Below are 24,198 nucleotides of genomic sequence, written 5' to 3'. Positions count from 1 at the left end.
ATGCTTTAAGACAAATCATGTTTAAATTCATAAGTCGACAGCATTGCTGAGTATTTTCTCCTTAAAACTCCTTAAAAACACGGTTTGAAATCGCTGGTGTTTCTGACGTCACAAACTACCTAGTAACCAATCAGATCAACGTGTGATCGTCAACGAGTGGATCTCTGAGCTGAGTGAGTGAGTGGAGGTGGGGCTCATTTGCATATTTATAGAACCGCGCATACTAAATGAGGCAAGGGTGTCGAGTTACATTCAAGATATTTTAAGGCATGAAGAATTGTTTTTCAAGGAAAAAACTTTAAAATATTTAATTTTTGTGATCAAAGATGAGTTTTAAGGGATACAATTATTGACTACAGGGGGACTTTAATATCACTAACTGTTAACTCTTTGCATTCATTTGTAAAGAGTTAACAGGTGACATGGGTACTTTATACTGTGTGTGTGTGTGTGTGTGTGGATGACCGTGTTCATCTGCCGCCACCCAAGACCAGTTTTGACCCAGGAAAAACCCTGTGATGTCACAACATCCATACTGTGTGTGTGTACCGTGTGAGTTTGGTGCCGATGAGTTGTCTGGACTGCAGGCGCTCCTCGTCCGTCTGCACAGGTAAGATGTTCTTCTCCTGCAGTTCTCTCTGAGACGGCCTGTTACTGAGCTTCACTGCCAGAGAGTCCTTCCTCAAGATCTTCAGCGCCAGCGTGCCTACACACACACACACACACACACACGCGATAACCACATCAGCGTTCTCCACCAGCGCACGATATTCTGTTATCGTTCATAAGCTGGAAAAAACATTTCTGAAAGTGATTCCAACGACCGTTTCTCTCAGTATCATCATAGTTGTGCTGTGCTATCCTTTTACATTTAGAATGATTTCTACAGCGATATCTTTATTGTTAATGTTATGGTTCTGGGTGTGACCCAGTGAGCTCGTCGAGAACTATTAATGAGAACTAGGTCATAACCCATCATTACAGCCGGCCGACACACACACACACAGCTTCAGTTTCAGGACTCACTTGTGAAGAGAGAGTCGTCGTCCTCCTCCTCCTCATCCTCGTCCTGCTCTTCATCCTTGTACATGCTGGGCAGATCCTCGTAGTCAGACTCGCTGGGGATGTTCTCTTTATCGTCGTCACAGTCGATCAGCACCGAGGGGAGAGGAGCGCCGTACTGACCCGTGTGAAGAGCAGAGCTGCGAACCACAACACACACACACACCACAGAAGAGGCCGCAGTGAGGACAGTAGCGCCGCAGGTTTGAGGGTCCCTGCTGACCAAGTGTTTAGATCAGTTGATGACTGCTGTTACAGCAGCGCTGTTGACCTCGTTTATATAAACACTGCTTCCCTCGCCAAATGTAGAGCGCAGCAAACATTATTCGCTGATCAATGTTTATATGTGAATATCATTTAAAGCAATCGTGTCTCTTCTTGGATTAAACGGCTCGATTCATGATTCTTAATGAATGTTTAAGAAGCAAAAAATCATATTTAGTTTGGAAAATAAATACACACTGATGTTTATGGAAGCGGTTCAAATTATTTAATTTCATGCCGTGTTTTATTCACGTCAAACTATTACATCAAACTATTACATGGCGGTACAGATCCCCGTTATCATCTAACATGATCATTATAAAAGTGTTTAAAAAGACTAAATACAATCAGATCGGAATATCAGACAATTGTTCAAGCTAAAACCAAGAGGTTTATGTTCTCATAGCTAAATGGACTCTGTGTAATTTTGAATACTGAAGACAATGGACAAAATTAAGACTCTTGATGAATCCAAAACCAAGAATGTTTATAAAGCTTAAGGGAGCAAGTACCAAAGTGTAGACAATTTTTGACATGCAGTTTAATAAATATAGATTTTGAAATGTCTGACTTAACTATATTCAATTAGCCTGGATGCCAGCCCGAACCCCACCCACAAAATGTTTAGGTCGGGAAGATCGGTCTCAATCCGTTGAGGAGCTATTATGCCCGAACAAAAATTGTTCGGACCAATCAAATTGTCAGGGCGGGCTTTATACGATGATGGACAGATGAGCAACGTTAATAACGTAACCATCCACGTCATCAGAGCGCTTGGGTTGAATTGGTTTACAACAAAGATTGGCTGCCGCTGGAGAATGTATGTGTAGATTCAGCCATCGCGTGTTATAGAAGATAGAGACAGCGCATTCATTTTAAAAGAGGAACAGAGAACCGCGATCAAGGCATTTGCCGATCGGAAAGATGTTTTTGCCGTCCTTCCTACGGGATTCGGTCTATCCAATTGAGTGCAGAGGCATTTTTTTTCCTGTTTCGGATGAAACACGCCCCATAATCAGCCCAATGGAGCAGTTTCACATTCTGACTAGAATCTGAGTATGACGACGTCAGGCTAAAGCCTGTTTTATGCTTCTGCGTCGAATCGACGGCGTACCCCCGCAGACCCCTCTGCGTCGCCGCGAACCCCTCCGCCGTAGCTCGACGTGCACCTCCGAAAAATTGTAACTACGCGTCGAGGCGACGCAGACCACAAGGGCTGTGATTGGTCAGATGTACCGCGATGCAACTCAACCTGACGCAGAACCATAAAACGGCCACGACGCCGTAGGAGTGACGGCGTAGCTACGCCGTGGAGTGGACGCAGAAGCATAATGAGGCCTTAATATTCAATATCACTGTTGTGCAATTCAGAGTAAAATGTTACGTAATGCTGGGGATACTGACCTTGCCTTAAAATAAAATATATTAGAGTTGCACTGACAATTACAAGATATTAAAACAAAATAAAGTGCATTGTGCTCATTTTCTATGTTGGAATAACTTAAGCTGATTAAATTGTAATTACAGAACAATGTAAACAGAACAAAACACAGTTTGTTACAGAACAAAGCGGCTCAGTAATCAAAACGTTCGAGTATACTGGACTTATTCTCAGCCACAAGTGCTATGCTGATGACTCCCAGAGTGCATTGCAGCATGAATAAATTAAGCAATTGCTTTGTTTTGCTACTTTCTGGCTTTATTTGACTTCTTACAAAACCATTTTAGTGAATCAACATCAATTTATAAAGTCAACTTATGTGATTTTCTCTCAACATTTTTAGTTTTACTGACAATTCAAGAGTCAAGATGACTTTGGGGAAAACGAGTGAGCGCAAGTAAAGAAAGAGATACCTGCCGTTATATGTAAGAATGCATTCATTAAACAGTAGGCGGAAAATAACTGAGATGACCTACTACTTTCTGCCTAGAACTTCCTAATACTTTGGTCACAAAGTTATGACTAATTCAGAACTCAGAGAAAATTTGAGTAATTTGAGACCCGCTTAATTCCTCAATGAATATATGTTTTGAACAAATCAGTTGAGTGAATAAAGTTTCATTTTTTTAAAACAATTTCATATTTCTATATTCAGAATTTTAGATTAAAAAAATAATCTCATAGCACTATTTATGCAACTGTAACAGGAGTGATACTGTGACAGGAGTGATGCTGTGACAAGAGTGATGCTGTGACAGGAGTGATGCTGTGACAGGAGTGATGGTGTGACAGGAGTGATGCTGTGACAGGAGTGATGCTGTGACAGGAGTGATGGTGTGACAGGAGTGATGGTGTGACAGGAGTGATGCTGTGACAGGAGTGATGCTGTGACAGGAGCGATGCTGTGACAGGAGTGATGCTGGGACAGGAGTGATGCTGGGACAGGAGTGATGCTGCGACAGGAGTGATGCTGCGACAGGAGTGATGCTGCGACAGGAGTGATGCTGCGACAGGAGTGATGCTGTGACAGGAGTGATACTGTGACAGGAGTGATGCTGTGACAGGAGTGATACTGTGACAGGAGTGATGCTGTGACAGGAGTGATGCCGTGACAGGAGTGATGCCGTGACAGGAGTGATGCCGTGACAGGAGTGATGCCGTGACAGGAGTGATGCCGTGACAGGAGTGATGCCGTGACAGGAGTGATGCCGTGACAGGAGTGATGCCGTGACAGGAGTGATGCTGTGACAGGAGTGATGCTGTGACATGAGTGATACTGTGGCTGTGACAGGGGTGATGCTGTGACAGGATAGATACTGTGACAGGAGTGATACTGTGACAGGAGTGATACTGTGACAGGAGTGATGCTGTGACATGAGTGATACTGTGGCTGTGACAGGAGTGATGCTGTGACAGGAGTGATACTGTGACAGGAGTGATACTGTGGCTGTGACAGGGGTGATGCTGTGACAGGAGTGATACTGTGACAGGAGTGATACTGTGACAGGAGTGATACTGTGACAGGAGTGATGCTGTGACAGGAGTGATGCTGTGACATGTGTGATACTGTGGCTGTGACAGGAGTGATGCTGTGACAGGAGTGATACTGTGACAGGAGTGATACTGTGACAGGAGTGATACTGTGACAGGAGTGATACTGTGACAGGAGTGATGCTGTGACAGGAGTGATACTGTGACAGGAGTGATACTGTGACAGGAGTGATGCTGTGACAGGAGTGATACTGTGACAGGAGTGATACTGTGACAGGAGTGATACTGTGACAGGAGTGATGCTGTGACATGTGTGATACTGTGGCTGTGACAGGAGTGATGCTGTGACAGGAGTGATGCTGTGACAGGAGTGATGCTGTGACAGGAGTGATACTGTGACAGGAGTGATGCTTTGACAGGAGTGATACTGTGACAGGAGTGATACTGTGACAGGAGTGATACTGTGACAGGAGTGATGCTGTGACATGTGTGATACTGTGGCTGTGACAGGAGTGATGCTGTGACAGGAGTGATGCTGTGACAGGAGTGATGCTGTGACAGGAGTGATACTGTGACAGGAGTGATACTGTGACAGGAGTGATGCTTTGACAGGAGTGATACTGTGACAGGAGTGATACTGTGACAGGAGTGATACTGTGACAGGAGTGATACAGTGATGCTGTGACAGGAGTGATGCTGTGACAGGAGTGATGCTGTGACAGGACAGATGCTGTGACAGGAGTGATGCTGTGACAGGAGTGATGCTGGGACAGGAGTGATGCTGTGACAGGAGTGATTCTGTGACAGGAGTGATGCTGTGACAGGAGTGATGCTGTGACAGGAGTGATACTGTGACAGGAGTGATACTGTGACAGGAGTGATGCTGTGACAGGAGTGATGCTGTGACAGGAGTGATGCTTTGACAGGAGTGATGCTGGGACAGGAGTGATGCTGTGACAGAAGTGATGCTGTGACAGGAGTGATGCAGTGACAGGAGTGATACTGTGACAGGAGTGATACTGTGACAGGAGTGATGCTGTGACAGGAGTGATGCTGTGACAGGAGTGACGCTGTGACAGGAGTGACAGGAGTGATGCTGTGACAGGAGTGATGCTGTGACAGGAGTGATGCTGTGACAGGAGTGATGCTGTGACAGGAGTAATGCTGTGACAGGAGTGATGCTGTGACAGGAGTGATACTGTGACAGGAGTGATGCTGTGACAGGAGTGATGCTGTGACAGAAGTGATGCTGTGACAGGAGTGATGCAGTGACAGGAGTGATACTGTGACAGGAGTGATACTGTGACAGGAGTGATGCTGTGACAGGAGTGATGCTGTGACAGGAGTGATACTGTGACAGGAGTGATACTGTGACAGGAGTGATACTGTGACAGGAGTGATGCTGTAACAGGAGTGATACTGTGACAGGAGTGATACTGTGACAGGAGTGATACTGTGACAGGAGTGATACTGTGACAGGAGTGATGCTGTGACAGGAGTGATGCTGTGACAGGAGTGATGCTGTGACAGGAGTGATGCTGTGACAGGAGTGATGCTGTGACAGGAGTGATGCTGTGACAGGAGTGATGCTGTGACAGGAGTGATGCTGTGACAGGAGTGATGCTGTGACAGGAGTGATACTGTGACAGGAGTGATACTGTGACAGGAGTGATGCTGTGACAGGAGTGATACTGTGACAGGAGTGATGCTGTGACAGGAGTGATGCTGTGACAGGAGTGATGCTGTGACAGGAGTGATGCTGTGACAGGAGTGATGCTGTGACAGGAGTGAATTGGTTGAATTGGTTTACAACAAAGATTGGCTGCCGCTGGAGAATGTATGTGTAGATTCAGCCATCGCGTGTTATAGAAGATAGAGACAGCTATCAGATACTGTGACAGGAGTGATGCTGTGACAGGAGTGATACTGTGACAGGAGTAATGCTGTGACAGGAGTGATGCTGTGACAGGAGTGATGCTGTGACAGGAGTGATGCTGTGACAGGAGTGATGCTGGGACAGGAGTAATGCTGGGACAGGAGTAATGCTGTGACAGGAGTGATGCTGTGACAGGAGTGATACTGTGACAGGAGTGATACAGTGATGCTGTGACAGGAGTGATGCTGTGACAGGAGTGATGCTGGGACAGGAGTAATGCTGTGACAGGAGTGATGCTGTGACAGGAGTGATACTGTGACAGGAGTGATACTGTGACAGGAGTGATACTGTGACAGGAGTGATGCTGTGACAGGAGTGATGCTGTGACAGGAGTGATGCTGTGACAGGAGTGATACTGTGACAGGAGTGATACTGTGACAGGAGTAATGCTGTGACAGGAGTGATGCTGTGACAGGAGTGATACTGTGACAGGAGTGATACTGTGACAGGAGTGATGCTGTGACAGGAGTGATGCTGTGACAGGAGTGATACTGTGACAGGAGTGATGCTGTGACAGGAGTGATGCTGTGAGAGGAGTGATGTATTGACAGAAATGTATTGATTCGTGACAGGAGAATGTGGGGTCATCTGTTTTTGGCCTAAAAATGTCATAGAACCTACATTTTTGTGATATCAACTTCAAAAGTTTGTGATATCAACTTGGTTAGATATGTGGCTTTTATTTTATAGCAATTTTAGACTCAAAATCTTTAATGATGAATTAAAAAATATATATTTTGCATAAAATATTTTTTTTGTAGTTCAATACATTTGTTTTACTGTAAACTTAAACTTCTATAACTTTTTTAGTTTAATTTTAAATCTGTATTCCAAAGCATTCATGATAGGGATGCACCGATATGAACATTTAGACAGATACCGATAACCGATAACTATTTGAAAGATGATATATTGGCTGATGAATCTAAATCCAATTTTTTTATATAATTTTTGAGAGCCTGATTACAAAAACAAAAGTCTCACCATTAAATCCATGTCCCAAACACAATTATAATGCTCTTATTATAATTTTATGTAGCCGATATGACAGACTTGTGCTGCACATGTTGCACTGAACTGTATTGTCCTTTACTAAAGTGATATCAATCATATTTCAAGCAATTCAAAACCATCATGTTGAGCAGTGCACATCTGAAGTGTCTCAGCTGGAGGAAATAATACATTATTTATCGGCTTTAACATATCGGCCAAAATTTCTTATCAGGCCGATAACGACAACATTACAAATAACTTATATCGTACAATACCGATATGGTGCCCAATATATATCGTGCAACCCTAGAATAGAGTGCAATAATTCTGACTAAAAGACACACTCGGCTGTATTATCCCTCAGCAGGGGAAGCATGTCAGAGTGTGTATCTGTGTATGAGCACACACACACCTCTCCAGTCTCTGCAGGGCGAGCGCCAGCGTCTTCTGCAGCTCGTCGATGATGCGGCTGGACGGGTGAGCGGAGCCGTACTGCAGCGGGTGTCCGTACGGCCCGAACGAGGAGGAGGAGTACATTAGCAGCTTCTGAGGAGGAAGAGGAGGAGACGGCTTTCCCTGCAGACACGGGTCTGGACACAACACACACACATACAGCTCGAACACAAGCTACGAATCAAACTTAATGGGGCTGTTTACACCTGGCCACTTCATGCGTTTTCTGTGATGGGATAGCTATCCGATCGGGAAAAGAGCAGGTGTAAATGCCCTCCGAAACGCATTCGAGACGGGTTTGAATCCGATCGCTCAAACCACATCAGGAGGAGATCTGGGTCGCATTACAGATGAAACTGCACAAGTGTAAATGCATCTGGTTGTTGAAACCACATGTCAATTTTTCTCCTCCCAAAAATGCTAAAAAATAAACGTGAGAGCGTGTTATAGGCTATAGGTCGTTATAGCCAGATATGACGACGCTACTTCAACACAGATCACCGCAGATGAGCATCTATTCATCAAGCCGACGCGCAAACTATCGCAAATCACAGTGAAAGTCGCAGACGCTTAACACACAATCATCATCATTAAAAGTAAAGAAACGGAATGATCTCACCAGGGCTGTTGCCGCACTCTGTTATTGCGTTCTTTGATCTTAAAATGAACTAAAGATAAATAAAATGCAGCTCATATCTGTTGCTTTTGGTGATGTGATCTCCATTAAATCTGCATATAGTGCGGGAATTGAAGATCGGATTTATTTTGAGAAAACGCATGAAGTGGCCAGGTGTAAACAGGCCCAATGATACAGCAACATTCACCAACATCTGTTTTACTCACATGCAAATCACCTTATCACCGTGACTTTAACTCGCATGCGTAAAGCTCATCAGATACTGTAAACGGAAACTTATACAAGTTTGGGTATCAGAAAACTCATAATTAACTGGTTAACCGTTACCCATAAGGTTAACCGTAAGCATTTTGAGCGATTAATACTATCAGTTAAAAATCTATTTTATTAAAAGTAATATTCCCAAGATATTTTGAAAACATTTCCTGCATGTTTAAAAATACGCTACACAATATATACACATATAAAAGCTTTTGAGAGAAACCCCCTGATAAATTGCATACAAGTCACATTTTATTAATACATTAAAGTATAATACCGGTAAATAATGTGAAATGTTTACAAACATAGCTATAGGCTATTTTAGTTATCCTCACTCCACAACAAATCCTCTAAAATTAAACAGGAGTGTTTGTTTGTCACCTGTGCTGTGACTGGTCAGTCTGGAGGAGGTGTGTGTCTCACCTGTGCTGTGATTGGTCAGTCTGGAGAAGGTGTGTCTCAGCTGTGCTGTGATTGGTCAGTCTGGAGGAGGTGTGAGTCTCACCTGTGCTTTGATTGATCAGTCTGTGTCTCACTTGTGCTGTGATTGGTCAGTCTAGAGGAGGTGTGAGTCTCACCTGTGCTGTGATTGGTCAGTCTGGAGGAGGTGTGAGTCTCACCTGTGCTTTGATTGATCAGTCTGTGTCTCACTTGTGCTGTGATTGGTCAGTCTAGAGGAGGTGTGAGTCTCACCTGTGCTGTGATTGGTCAGTCTGGAGAAGGTGTGTCTCACCTGTGCTGTGATTGGTCAGTCTGGAGAACGTGCGTCTCACCTTTGCTGTGAGTGGTCAGTCTTCATCTCATCTGTGCTGTGATTGGTCAGTCTGGAGGAGGTGTGTGCTCACCTGTGCTGTGATTAGTCAGTCTAAAGGAGGTGTGTGTCTCACCTGTGCTGTGATTGGTCAGTCTGGCGGAGGTGTGTGTCTCACCTGTGCTGTGATTGGTCAGTCTGTGTCTCATCTGTGCTGTGATTGGTCAGTCTGGAGGAGGTGTGAGTCTCACCTGTGCTGTGATTAGTCAGTCTGGAGGAGGTGCGTGTCTCACCTGTGCTGTGATTGGTCAGTCTGGAGAAGGGTTTGGGCGGCAGGGCGGGAGGCTGTTTGTGGATGAGCTGAGGTTTGGCGGGGGGTTCCTGAAGGTCACCATGGAAGGTGAGTTTTTTTTTGGGAGGAAGCGTTAGAGACTTGAGTGTGTTGTCCTGAGCACAGACTCCTCCATCCAGAGACGAACGGAAGTCCACTGAGAGCAAAGATCAAACACAGAGTTTCAACGCATGAGGAACTAATGTCCTGCTAACTGTGAGCCAGATGCAGCAGAACAAAGCCCATTATTCAGCTCATGAAGCGCTTCATAATCTCAGCTAAACTCATTAAAAAGAGCCGTCAGCTAAAGCAGCCCTTTCATGATAGTTCATCGCTTTCATTATCTCGACACAGTGATGTAGAAACACACAACTCATCACACATGACTCTTATTACAGGACAGTGTGAGTTTACACTACCCATAATCCCTTTTACTGATATTTCTACAATCACGGCATTGGTTTTCGGTTTTGTAATATCAGATCCACAGATAAAAGGGACACAATAAATAATAAGAGTGTTGTTGAGACATACACACACACACACACACACACACTAGGGCTGCAGCTATCGATTATTTTAGTAATTGAGTATTCTACCGATTATTCCATCGATTAACCGAGTAATCCGATAAAAAAATGTGGTAATAAAAATAGATAGAGGAAGTGAACAAGAGCCTTTAAAATGATGTAAAATAAAAATATATAATAACCAAGCAATAATAATTGGTTCAAATAAAGTATCAAAGTAATCATATGGGTTTTATTGAAAAACACTGTTAAAATACACCATGTAAAATAAATTATATAAACTAAAATAAACAACTTATGTCTGTTGTTCTCCATGAACATCGCTGTAGACTCAGGGCTACTTTCACACACTCTTCAAAACCTCTTCTCATCCTGCTGGATCTGTCTGCTGCGTTTGACACAGTTATGCCTCGTTCACACTATGCAACTTTATACGTCAGCTGATCGCTGTGCTGTTTAGACTACATGACTTGCTCTGGAGTCTTGAAGTCGTTGTGTTCACCCTATGTGACATTACGTGTATGATCTGCAACAGGGGGTTATACACTACACAAGCTGACAACAACTCTGTCACTCAACGACTCTATCCAGTCCCCAAAGTCCACGTTTTGTCACGAAAACACGCGAGAATTGGAATGGGAAATGACGCAACATAGAAAATTGGCGGTGCAAAAAAAAAAAAAAAAAAAAACGTTGTTTGAGCAGTGATCGGTTTAGAACCCCCCCAAAAAATAAAGAATATGAGTGAAAGATTGGATAACACACACGGGCAGCAGGGATGGTCTGTGTAGGGGATTGGAGGTGAGTAAAACATGTTTATTATGAAAAAGCAGCTGCCTGCTCATGTTGTGGTTTGGCAACGATGGTTACAAATGCAAAAGGCTTGTGTAATGTGATAAGCTGATCATTGGCTGTTGCTCGTCGCGACACGTGACACCACAGGCTATCGAGTCGGCTGACAGCTCCAGATATTTAGCATGCTAGATATTTGTCTGGCGTCGGCAAGGTGTCAGCGAGGGTTTTTGATGCGTTGTTTAGTATTTCACAAATAAAGATTGGGAGCGCAGTTCACCCGCAGATTTGCACGCGATTACAGCCCCGACCTGTCGTCGGCGAGCTCGTTAACTTGCAAATCGGGCTTAAAATCCTTTAGGGTGAACTAGGCATTTACCAACAGATCCTCTTGTCAATGTGGCATCTCAGGAACCGCACTACAATCTGAGGTGTCGTGTCGGGGTGAGGTGTCCAAGACTCAACATCTAGCTACTGGAGTGCCTCAGGGCTCAGTGCTGGGACCGCTTCTCTTCTCCATCTACATGTCATTCAGAAACATGTTTTTTTCTATCACTGCTATGCTGACAACACACAACTCTACCTCTCATTCCAGCCAGAGGATTAGACGGTAGATGCTCGTATCTCAGCCTGCCTGACAGACATTAATTACTGGATGAAGAACCATCACCTTCAACTAAACCTGCGAAGACAGACCTGCTCATGGTCTCAGAAGCGCTTGTTCCATCTAGACTGGACTATTGTAATGCTCTCCTGGCAGGTCTTCCAGCATCTGTCAAACCTCTGCATCTGATCCAGAAGCTTCAGCAAGTGTCTTTATCGAGCAGAAGAGACGCACGTCACTCCTCTCCTCATAAACTTGCACCGGTTCCCAACAGCCGCTCACATCGGATTCAATGCACTGAAGTTTGCCTACAGCACAACCACTGGCTCTGCTCCCCTATACCTAAACTCACTACTTCAGACCGATGTTTCCTCCAGAAGCTTGTGTTCTGCATGTGAATGTCGTGCCATCTTCCTAAAGAGGCACAAACTCACTTTCACTGCCCTTCACCTGGACTGTTCCTGCTGGTGTACTGACCTGGCCAAGCAGAGTCAAGAACCCGCTGAAGATGCATCTTTTTCGGCCGCAACTGACCAATTTTTTACTAGCACTTACCTTATCTATTCTATTTGTTTTGTTCTTTCTGATTAAAAAAAATGAAAAAAAAACTTGGTATGTGTACTGTGCTAGACTAACAGACTTGTTACAGCACTTGCATATTGTTGCCCTATTGTTAGTTTAATTGCTTCTATTGCTCTCCTCATTTGTAAGTAGCTTTGATTAAAAGCGCCTGCTAAATGATTAAATGTAAATGTACATAACGTATTATATCAAATGCCTGCAGAGGGCGCAGACGGCCTGGTGTTAGCTGTTGTTACACTACGGCATGATCAAATCCTTGTTTAATATTGGCCAAACAACATTTAATTCGAATGTCCACTTAATCTTTAATGTTTGGTCACTTCTGTACGATAGAAATGCTACAGCCGCTGTAATTATCTAAACATGAGCATATCAAAACATGCAAACTCAGAGTGAGCGTTTCCACTTTAATTTTATTTTTATCAAATTTTTATTTTTGAGGGTTTAACAACAATTTGAATATTTAGAAACATATTAATGTATTCTTCTGTGTTGGCATAGATTTACAAGTGAGTTATATTACAACTCTTGTGAAATGGCGCACACTGTGTTCCCAGATGAACGTTAAGCAATACAAACACACAGCCTGAGAAACCTGAGATGCTCCACGCATATAAATGATAACAACGCAACTATTTTAACCTGTAATCTGCACACATGCAAATAATTAAAGCGTTGTGCTTCTCTGTGGAAAAAATAAACAGTGCATATATTTATTTAACTAGATTGCAGCCTTTATGATTTCACAACAGCACTATGCTATATTATAATTGTAAATGGTTTTAAATATATCACGTAGCCTCACACACACTCACCAGTCCTCTGCCGGTCTGGGATGTCTGATGTCCGCTCACACACACACACACTCACCGGTCCTCTGCCGGTCTGGGATGTCTGATGTCCGCTCACACACACACACACACACACACACACACTCACCGGTCCTCTGCCGGTCTGGGATGTCTGATGTCCGCTCACACACACACACACTCACCGGTCCTCTGCCGGTCTGGGATGTCTGATGTCCGCTCACACACACACACACACACACACTCACCGGTCCTCTGCCGGTCTGGGATGTCTGATGTCCGCTCACAGTCTGATCCTGAGGGATTGTTCTGCATCAGTCCCGGGACCCTGGAGTCTGACGAGCACAAACACTTTCCTGAGCTCAGGGCTCACAGACAGAGCTCACATTAAACAGGATTAGGCCTTTTCAGTTCAAGAAGGACACTGAAGTAGCTTTTATAAACGTGCCTTAGAAAAAACAACACTGCAAAAAATGGCAGTGACATATTTTAAGATTTGCTTTCAGTTAAAACAGCTCAAATATATAGTCTGAGACCATCTTAAGCCTCGTCTGTGATTCAAGGGATAAATGTTAGTTGTATTTTTACATAATTTAGAAATAAATGTAAATTTCTACCCTGATTTTGGCTCTATGATTTAAAGGGGCATCTTCGTGTCTCCTTTAAGAGCTCAATGGAAACGCCCTCTGCTTTGAATGGCTAACATCTTTGCATATTTAATAAGTATTACGAGGAACTCCAGCAATAGAGACAGAGCACATTTAGGCCACGCCCACACCGGGGGGAGGGGAGGGGGGCAATCCAACCGTCTCCATTGACTTTCTATTTTGTGAAGCTGCTTGCTTGTCATTTCTGACTTATAACAAAAACAAAACCGTGTATTTCTCACGCTGAAAAGGCAATGCCAACCAAGTTGTCCTGCAAGCTTTATATATAACGCTGTGTACGAGGCGCAGGCACACAAAGTGCAGTTTCCTGCCGCCAGCACGTATCTCGGCCAGACCGCGTTCGTTACTAGGCAACATAGATGCGCAAACACGCGGAAGTTGACGGAACATTCTCGGCCACCGTACGTTCGTTACTAGGTAACCAACAACATCGCACGAACACACGTCGTGATGGAGAAGACAAGTTGGAAGAAAGCTCGTCTAACAACTTAGGCTAGAACATTTAATATATAGCCCATCGTATACATTATTATTGATGCAGTCAAAAACTCCACAACTACTTTGCAACCAGGCCAGAAGCTTTGGCTCAGTTTGCCTTGCTTACGTTATCTGAAACTAAGTGAAAGGTTAGTGAGCATGGGAAGGAATGAAGATGTATTTCTTCATTTTATTTTAAATTATATATTATACTGTATTAGTCTTTCTAGTTACATTAAGGCTACATGTATTAAAGCAGAGAAATATTTTATAACCTGTCAAAACATACATTAATCATTGCCATTGCATTTGTAATTTTCAAAGATGTCAGGGAAAAAGCAAAAAGATTTGTTTTTCCAAACTTTTTGGAGCAATTTGTTATATTTTTGTAATTTTTTATATATTTGTAATTTTGAAATATAAAATTAAAAAGTATATTTGATGTGATGAATTGCTCTGTCATTTATCAGATTTACCAATTGGTCTTGGTGAGTAATCAACACAGTCGGTTATGTCTTAAATAAGCATAAAAATGCATGTGACTTTCATTAATATTTTTGTCAAAACAACAAAAGATAGCTTTAATTATAAGGAACATGGATTTATAGTCGATGTATTTAATTTAGTCAGGACTAAAATACTACCCAATGTTATTTTACATTTAATTACTATGTTAAGTTTCTGTAGTATTTCTGAATACTAGGGCTAGACCTATTCAAAAACTTTTCTCATTATTGGTAGGCTATCTTTATTCTATTGTATTTATTTGTTTAAAATGATTTCAACGTAATGTAAAGAAATTACTTTGTTTGGTGCACATTCCAACACTTATTTAATTTAACATTAATTTAATTGTTTTTTAAATGACAAAAACTAATTATTTTTTAAGTTATCACAACTGTTATAACACTGTTTATTCAATAAAGATATTACTGTGACTAAACTCTGCTCAAAAGAAATTTCAATTCTAAATTGATCCATATCGTGATGCGTATCGTATCGTGGCTTTAGTATCATGATGCGTATCGTATCGTGGCTTTAGTATCGTGATGCGTATCGTATCGTGGCTTTAGTATCGTGATGCGTATCGTATCGTGGCTTTAGTATCGTGATGCGTATCGTATCGTGGCTTTAGTATCGTGATGCCTATCGTATCGTGGCTTTAGTATCGTGATGCGTATCGTATCGTGGCTTTAGTATCGTGATGCGTATCGTATCGTGGCTTTAGTATCATGATGCGTATCGTATCGTGGCTTTAGTATCGTGATGCGTATCGTATCGTGGCTTTAGTATCATGATGCGTATCGTATCGTGGCTTTAGTATCGTGATGCGTATCGTGGCTTTAGTATCGTGATGCGTATCGTATCGTGGCTTTAGTATCATGATGCGTATCGTATCGTGGCTTTAGTATCGTGATGCGTATCGTATCGTGGCTTTAGTGTCGTAATGCGTATCGTATCGTGGCTTTAGTATCGTGATGCGTATCGTATCGTGGCTTTAGTATCGTGATGCGTATCGTATCGTGGCTTTAGTATCGTGATGCCTATCGTATCGTGGCTTTAGTGTCGTGATGCGTATCGTATCGTGATGCGTATCGTATCGTGGCTTTAGTATCGTGATGCGTAGCGTATCGTGGCTTTAGTATCGTGATGCGTATCGTGGCTTTAGTATCGTGATGCGTATCGTATCGTGGCTTTAGTATCGTGATGCGTATCGTATCGTGGCTTTTGTATCGTGATGCGTATCGTATCGTGGCTTTAGTATCGTGATGCGTATCGTATCGTGGCTTTAGTATCGTGATGCGTATCGTATCGTGGCTTTAGTATCGTGATGCGTATCGTATCGTGATACGTATCGTATCGTGGCTTTAGTATCGTGATGCGTAGCGTATCGTGGCTTTAGTATCGTGATGCGTATCGTATCGTGGCTTTAGTATCGTGATGCGTATCGTATCGTGGCTTTAGTATCGTGATGCGTATCGTATCGTGGCTTTAGTATCGTGATGCGTATCGTATCGTGGCTTTAGTATCGTGATGCGTATCGTATCGTGGCTTTAGTATCGTGATGCGTATCGTATCGTGGCTTTAGTATCGTGATGCGTATCGTATCGTGGCTTTAGTATCGTGATGCGTATCGTATCGTGGCTTTAGTATCGTGATGCGTATCGTATCGTGGCTTTAGTATCGTGATGCGTATCGTATCGTGGCTTTAGTATCGTGATGCGTATCGTATCGTGGCTTTAGTATCGTGATGCGTATCGTATCGTGGCTTTAGTATCGTGATGCGTATCGTATCGTGGCTTTAGTATCGTGATGCGTATCGTATCGTGGCTTTAGTGTCGTAATGCGTATCGTATCGTGGCTTTAGTATCGTGATGCGTATCGTATCGTGGCTTTAGTATCGTGATGCGTATCGTATCGTGGCTTTAGTATCGTGATGCCTATCGTATCGTGGCTTTAGTGTCGTGATGCGTATCGTATCGTGGCTTTAGTATCGTGATGCGTAGCGTATCGTGGCTTTAGTATCGTGATGCGTATCGTATCGTGGCTTTAGTATCGTGATGCGTATCGTATCGTGGCTTTAGTATCGTGATGCGTATCGTATCGTGGCTTTTGTATCGTGATGCGTATCGTATCGTGGCTTTAGTATCGTGATGCGTATCGTATCGTGGCTTTAGTATCGTGATGCGTATCGTATCGTGGCTTTTAGTATCGTGATGCGTATCGTATCGTGGCTTTAGTATCGTGATGCGTATCGTATCGTGGCTTTAGTATCGTGATGCGTATCGTATCGTGGCTTTAGTATCGTGATGCGTATCGTATCGTGGCTTTAGTATCGTGATGCGTATCGTATCGTGGCTTTAGTATCATGATGCGTACCGTATCGTGGCTTTAGTATCGTGATGCGTAGCGTATCCTGGCTTTAGTATCGTGATGCATAGCGTATCCTGGCTTTAGTATCGTGATGCGTATCGTATCGTGGATTTAGTATCATGATGCGTATCGTATCGTGGCTTTAGTATCATGATGCGTAACGTGGCTTGCGTATCGTATCGTGGCTTTATTGGCTTTAGTATCGTGATGCGTATCGTATGTGGCTTTAGTATGTGATGCGTATCGTATCGTGACGTGATGCGTATCGTATCGTGGCTTTAGTATCGTGATGCCGATCGTATCGTGGCTTTAGTGTCGTGATGCGTATCGTATCGTGATGCGTATCGTATCGTGGCTTTAGTATCGTGATGCGTATCGTATCGTGGCTTTAGTATCGTGATGCGTATCGTATCGTGGCTTTAGTATCGTGATGCGTATCGTATCGTGGCTTTAGTATCGTGATGCGTATCGTATCGTGGCTTTAGTATCGTGATGCGTATCGTATCGTGGCTTTAGTATCGTATCGTGATGAGTATCGTATCGTGGCTTTAATATCGTGATGCGAATCATATCGTGGCTTTAGTATCGTATCGTGAGGTGTAGTGTATCGTGGCTTTAGTATCGTGATGCGTATCGTGGCTTTAGTATCATGATGCGTATCATATCGTGGCTTTAGTATCATGATGCGTATCGTATCGTGGCTTTAGTATCGTGATGCGTATCATATCGTGGCTTTAGTATCGTATCGTGATGTGTAGTGTATCGTGGCTTTAGTATCGTGATGAGTATCATATCGTGGCTTTAGTATCGTATAGTGTATCGTGGCTTTAATATCGTGATGCGAATCATATCGTGGCTTTAGTATCGTATCGTGAGGTGTAGTGTATCGTGGCTTTAGTATCGTGATGCGTATCGTGGCTTTAGTATCATGATGCGTATCGTATCGTGGCTTTAGTATCGTGATGCGTATCGTATTGTGGCTTAAGTATCGTATCGTGGCTTTAGTATCGTGATGCGTATCGTATCGTGGCTTTAGTATCGTGATGCGTATCGTATCGTGGCTTTAGTATCATGATGCGTATCGTATCGTGGCTTTAGTATCGTGATGCGTATCGTATTGTGGCTTAAGTATCGTATCGTGGCTTTAGTATCGTGATGCGTATCGTATCGTGGCTTTAGTATCGTGATGCGTATCGTATCGTGGCTTTAGTATCGTGATGCGTATCGGTATCGTGGCTTTAGTATCGTGATGCGTATCGTATCGTGGCTTTAGTATCATGATGCGTATCGTATCGTGGCTTTAGTATCGTGATGCGTATCGTATTGTGGCTTAAGTATCGTATCGTGGCTTTAGTATCGTGATGCGTATCGTATCGTGGCTTTAGTATCGTGATGCGCATCGTATCGTGGCTTTAGTATCATGATGCGTATCGTATGGTGGCTTTAGTATCATGATGCGTATCGTATCGTGGCTTTAGTATCATGATGCGTATCGTATCGTGGCTTTAGTATCATGATGCGTATCGTGGCTTTAGTATCGTGATGCGTATCGTATCGTGGCTTTAGTATCGTGATGCGTATCGTGGCTTTTAGTATCGTGATGCGTATCGTATCGTGGCTTTAGTATCATGATGCGTATCGTGGCTTTAGTATCGTGATGCGTATCGTATCATGGCGTGGCTTTAGTATTGTGATGCGTATCATATCGTAACATTGTTGGTGATACACAGCCCTACTAAACATACACTACACGTGCAGTAAAACATTTCATCACTGGTAAGTCAAATATCCAAATGTCAGTTTTATATATTATATTTCTGTAAGGTGAGCTATCCTGTCGTCTCCAGTGGCCGTACGTTAGTTCTCAGAGTAATGTGACATGTTGCGTGTGTGTGTGACAATACATGTCTCAATTGCATGCATCCAATTTTGTGTCCTTAAACACTCGTTTTTAGGGGTCGACGGCTTATAAAAACTTATTTCTGGGGTTTTTAGCTTGTTTGCTGTCACACAGCAGCTTTTAGACATTGTTTTGTTTTTTGCTGTAAGTCAGAAATGAGGGAGAAACAATGTTGGCGCGTGTCTCTGCGTCGCTCAGACTGCACGTCTCGTCAGTGACTGACCTTTCTGGAAGATCTCCTTCAGCACGCCTCTCTGGATCAGCTGGTCCCGGCTCTGCCGCACACACATCTTCCTCTCCAGCGCTGGAAACACAGATGAAGAGCGAGAGGTGAGGAGCAGCTCAGTGTGAGAGCGCTGGGGTTCCCCGACGGCAGACTCCTCGGGACACTCGGTCGCTGCGACACTAACAGAGCGATCTCATCTAGTGGACCCACAAACACTCCAGAGCTCAGTCACACGGCACACCAGAGTGTGTGTGAGAGGATGATGGCTGATCTAGAGTCAGGGTGGGTCGTGTGATTTAATCTAGACTACACTCATCAATAGCGCCATCAAATAACACACATGCACACTATTTACATATTTGATCTGAAGGATAAGCCGTTTGAGGGTTTAATAAGCAGGAGTTCTGCAGCTCCTGAACACTGACTGCGATTCACTTATTCATCTGTCATTATTCAAATATCCTAATATATTGTCACAATGCAAACATTTACAGTCAAACCAAACTTTATTCAGACACCTTCAACATTCCTCACATTATCACAGTTTATCCGCCGTAGTTTAGAAAATGGTAATAAAATATGACAAGAGTTATGAAATCAGTTGATATTTGACTGGTTTTGTCCGTCCTTCTGTTAGACTCTCACACTTGAATTATGTTGAATATCTGTCAGCTGTTAAATTTAACTACACAACTAGATAATACCAGTTTAGCTCAACCAATCACCAAGCAATGCTTCATTCTGTTCAGTCTGTGCTGGAAAAATTTTGCATCAACAATTAAAGAAAAACATGATCAGCTCAAAGTGTCCGATTCATTTTCGGTCCCAAATTTTACTGGTAGTCACTGTATGAAGAAATTATGGGTATAATATGTCACAGTTTACTTTATTTTGCTCTCCTCACTTACATAAATGAACTATATTGTCCTGCAAACACTAGTAAAAAAATATAAAAATTTATATCAGGTGTCTAAATATAATTTTTGTTTTGACTATGTTGATGGCTGTGTAGGGTCAATATGGGACGTGTGAGGTCATATGCTTTAATCTACACTACACTGATCAATAAAACACATATGCTAACATTTACATATTTCGTCTGAAGGATAAACAGTTTGAGGGTTTAATAAGCAGATGTTTTGGGGAATGACAGCGCTCAGACTCACTGGGATTCGCTTATTCATTGGTCATTATTCAAATATCTTAATAAATTGCAACAATGCAAACATTTACATAGAATCTCTGATTTGTCATTTTACATTAATGATATACTCATCATTTTAGCCCAATCGTTTCTCAGTTTTGTGCAATCACAACTAAATCTGCATATGTTTTCATTTATTTCCCCAGATATTATATTGATCGCGCCGCATCATCATCCTGCACCAGTCAAACTCATCAGTAAATATGTTAAGATGTAGCGGTAAATGCACACTGCGTTTACTGGGTTCCCATTGAGGTTGTAAAAAAACGTTATTCTCTTCAGGTTCAAAGCGACCAGTTTGAAACGTTTTAAAAGTGTTTTTGCTTGGTAATAAAAACATTAAATGAACATTCCATTCCATCATTCTTCAAACATTATGCGAATGTTACTTTAGAATGTTCTGAAACAAGCAGCAACATTTAAAAACAAACAACATGCCATCAACGATGTATGAATAATGATTTTGTGCTAACGTTTTGAGAACATTATTAAAAACCAGATAACTTTGAACAAACTTTCCATTACTGTTACTGGAAGAATTTTTATAACTTTAAGGTTATAACCCTTTATACCCGCTAACAGCACTTCCCCTGTCCAAACAAACACACAGATCAACACAGACACCATCAGTACTTCAATCCGGGACTGAAATCAGCAGGAACAACGGGTCTCACTAAGGTCCTCTACAGAGATAAGTGTTCAGAAATATCAAACATCATGAGACGTGCTTATCAACCATGATGCAGCACCAGACACATGACCCGTTGCTCTGCTCTCTCGATACTTCATCCGACTGTTTTTCTGCTCGTTTTGGGATAACGCATTAAAGAAAATAGCTGGATGGGAACACCAAGATGCACATGAAAAAACGTCCGTGCTCAATTGAGGCAGACATGCTCATAAAATATGATGCAAACACATTACTGAATAAATCCCTCGATGCGCGTGTTTGGCTGGACGAGCTTTCTTAAACATCGTTTCTGAGAAACACGTGACCAGTTCTCGATGGGAAACATCATGGTTTCGTATGATCCCCTTCAGAAGCGTCTCACTCGATAGCGTTCGCAAACACCAGCGTTTATTGTGTTTCGGTCTGAGACGCTACTCATTTGCAGCAGCTTCCAGTTTTTAGGGATGCTCCGATCGGTATCGGTCGATTATCACATTCTTTGACTCGATCGATACTCACTGAATTTCGCCGATCTCACCAACTGATCACAATTTGATGAAGTAAAACCGTAAAAAGTCGCCGCTAACGCTAATGCACATGTAAACGGTATACAGAAGAGGCTTTTGCTCCACGTTCTGCTGTGTAACTTCACGCAACATTAGAAGTAGCTCCAGAGTAAATCCCACATCTTCATTTAGAGCAGGTTGTCTGATTCAAACGAGCCACACACAACAGAACACGAGGAGAAGTGGAGAAAATCCTCTCAGGCTGACATTAGGCGCGTTTCCATTACAGATTTGCGCAAAACTTTTGCGGTTTTTTTCAAAGTTTTCGACAAAAAACCAAAGCGAAATGACGGCGTTTCCATTAAAAACGGAAGTTCTAAAACTTCTTATTTTCCTCTCGCGATAAGTCCTTCCAAAAATCATGGCAACGGACGTTGGTAGGTTTATGTAGGTATATCTCAGCCACCGCACTGGCCATTATTAATAATCAAAGGAGACGTATGTGTGTTATCCAATCATTAATGGAAATCAAGGAAATCAAGGAAAAAAGGAAAAACCCTTATACCTGAGAGCGGCACATATGAGGAGTTTCTGGGTGTTTCTCCCTCATATCTGCTTCGAGGTCTTGATTGTGGCATTTATTAGAGGTTTAGAATCCAGTATTCCTGTAATTTTTTTGTCTTTTATGAGTTTAATAAAGTACTCAGTCTCGTATTCTGTTCCAAACGCACTGCCTCATCTACATCAGGTGACCTGTAAATGTGCAAAACCTGTTTCCATTGCGGGTTTGCAAAATATTTCTATTTCGAATTGGCAGGAAAACCACCTCATGCGAGCGTAGAAACCTCTTTGCGATAAATGGGAGTTTTTGCGAAATTGACGTGTTTCCATTGGGCGTATTTTCCATTCGCATTTTCAATTTGTGCAATTTGCAGTGTAATGGAAATGCGGCTGTTGACAAGGTGCTTCGCTAAAGCTAGAGGACTTCCGGGATCTGATCCTGTCGCATCATCACCCACTGTTTTCCAACGTCATTTACAAGTTCAACCAATGTAAACTGGATCCCAGGTGTGGTGGGAAAGGACGATATGTAGACCAATCAGACGCTCTCTTACAGCTGGAGTGGGCTTGGATTGGACGATCGCTCTGATTGACAGGTCTAGATTAACCACGCTTCATAGAATAGGAGCCACAGCTGGATCTCACTACTTCTTACTTATTCTATATAATTATCAATATGTCTATGCTTTATTGTGATGTTTACACATGTAAGCAGATCTTATGTTTCGTTAAACACTCAGATCTGCTTTATTCACAGATGTGTTATGCCATATTCCAATTTTGACCATAATCAGAGTATTTGCTCATCAACTGAGGCTCTGCTGTCTGAGATTCCTCAGGCTCAATAACTTAGAGTGGGAATAATAATAACAACAACAACAACAAAGCGTGAAATGCTATAATCTTGCATCCACAGAAGTGTTGAGATCAAGTGAATGTGAAGATAAATGCATGTTAAACTCACATCTTTGGATGGAAACATAGAGCCTAACTCACTTAAAGATGCTGTATATCTTTATCAATAAATAATATAATGATAATAATAATAGATAAACAGATAAATAACTGATACTTTTAGAGACACAAGACAAAACCAGGGTTCCTACACATTATCCATTTCAAAATTTCCAAACCTCTCTGTAGATTTTCAGCCTATATTCAAAGTTCCCTTATTATGCTTTTTTTAATATTCCCTTTCATGCAATGTGTAATGCAGCTATCTGCAAAGTTATGAAGACGAAAGAGCATGCGATAAAGTTATTGTTTCTAAGAGCCTAAACGAGTCGTCAGGAATTCGAATCCCACTTCCGTGCCGGCTACACGTCACTGGGTAACACATTTGCCTAATGCCCACCTTAATATGCGTTTAGCTTCCGACAAGCACTGTAAGTGGAAGACCAATCACAGCAGACTGGTCCATCTGGCCAATCAGAGCAGAGTAGACCAATCACAGCAGACTGGTCCGTCTGGCCAATCAGAGCAGAGTAGACCAATCACAGCAGACTGGTCCGTCTGGCCAATCAGAGCAGAGTAGACCAATCACAGCAGACTGGTCCGTCTGGCCAATCAGAGCAGAGTAGACCAATCACAGCAGACTGGTCCATCTGGCCAATCAGAGCAGAGTAGACCAATCACAGCAGACTGGTCCGTCTGGCCAATCAGAGCAGAGTAGACCAATCACAGCAGACTGGTCCGTCTGGCCAATCAGAGCAGAGTAGACCAATCACAGCACACTGGTCCATCTGGCCAATCAGAGCAGAGTAGACCAATCACAGCAGACTGGTCCATCTGGCCAATCAGAGCAGAGTAGACCAATCACAGCAGACTGGTCCGTCTGGCCAATCAGAGCAGAGTAGACCAATCACAGCAGACTGGTCCATATGGCCAATCAGAGCAGAGTAGACCAATCACAGCAGACTGGTCCATATGGCCAATCAGAGCAGAGTAGACCAATCACAGCAGACTGGTCCGTCTGGCCAATCAGAGCAGAGTAGACCAATCACATCAGACTGAGTCATCTGACCAATCACAACAGACTGGTCCATCTGGCCAATCAGAGCAGAGTAGACCAATCACAGCAGACTGGTCCATCTGGCCAATCAGAGCAGAGTAGGCACGCGACAACGAGGGACTGAATCATCAGACCTGTGTTTGAGAATCACTGAATAATCTGGT

The 24,198-nt window shown here is 42.8% G+C and overlaps 1 protein-coding gene across 1 annotated transcript; it reads right to left on the bottom strand.

The window, feature by feature from the left end:
* Positions 1-549: 549 nt before the first annotated feature.
* On the bottom strand, positions 550-19,253 carry LOC143748415 (phosphatase and actin regulator 1-like; the record flags this gene model as incomplete). The annotated part of the gene is made up of 6 exons (XM_077240439.1): positions 550-706; positions 1,027-1,202; positions 7,600-7,777; positions 9,583-9,777; positions 13,186-13,272; positions 19,080-19,253. Coding segments are annotated over 6 exons (967 nt in total), but the record flags the coding sequence as incomplete, so codon positions are not given.
* Between the last annotated feature and the right edge of the window lie 4,945 nt (positions 19,254-24,198).

Source organism: Siphateles boraxobius, unplaced genomic scaffold, assembly GCF_051911475.1.
Source record: "Siphateles boraxobius isolate OS27281-9 unplaced genomic scaffold, OSU_SipBor_1 230, whole genome shotgun sequence".
Classification (NCBI taxonomy): domain Eukaryota; kingdom Metazoa; phylum Chordata; class Actinopteri; order Cypriniformes; family Leuciscidae; genus Siphateles; species Siphateles boraxobius.
The sequence above is the reverse complement of the archived record's forward strand: the minus strand, read 5'-3'. Positions and strand labels throughout refer to the sequence as shown.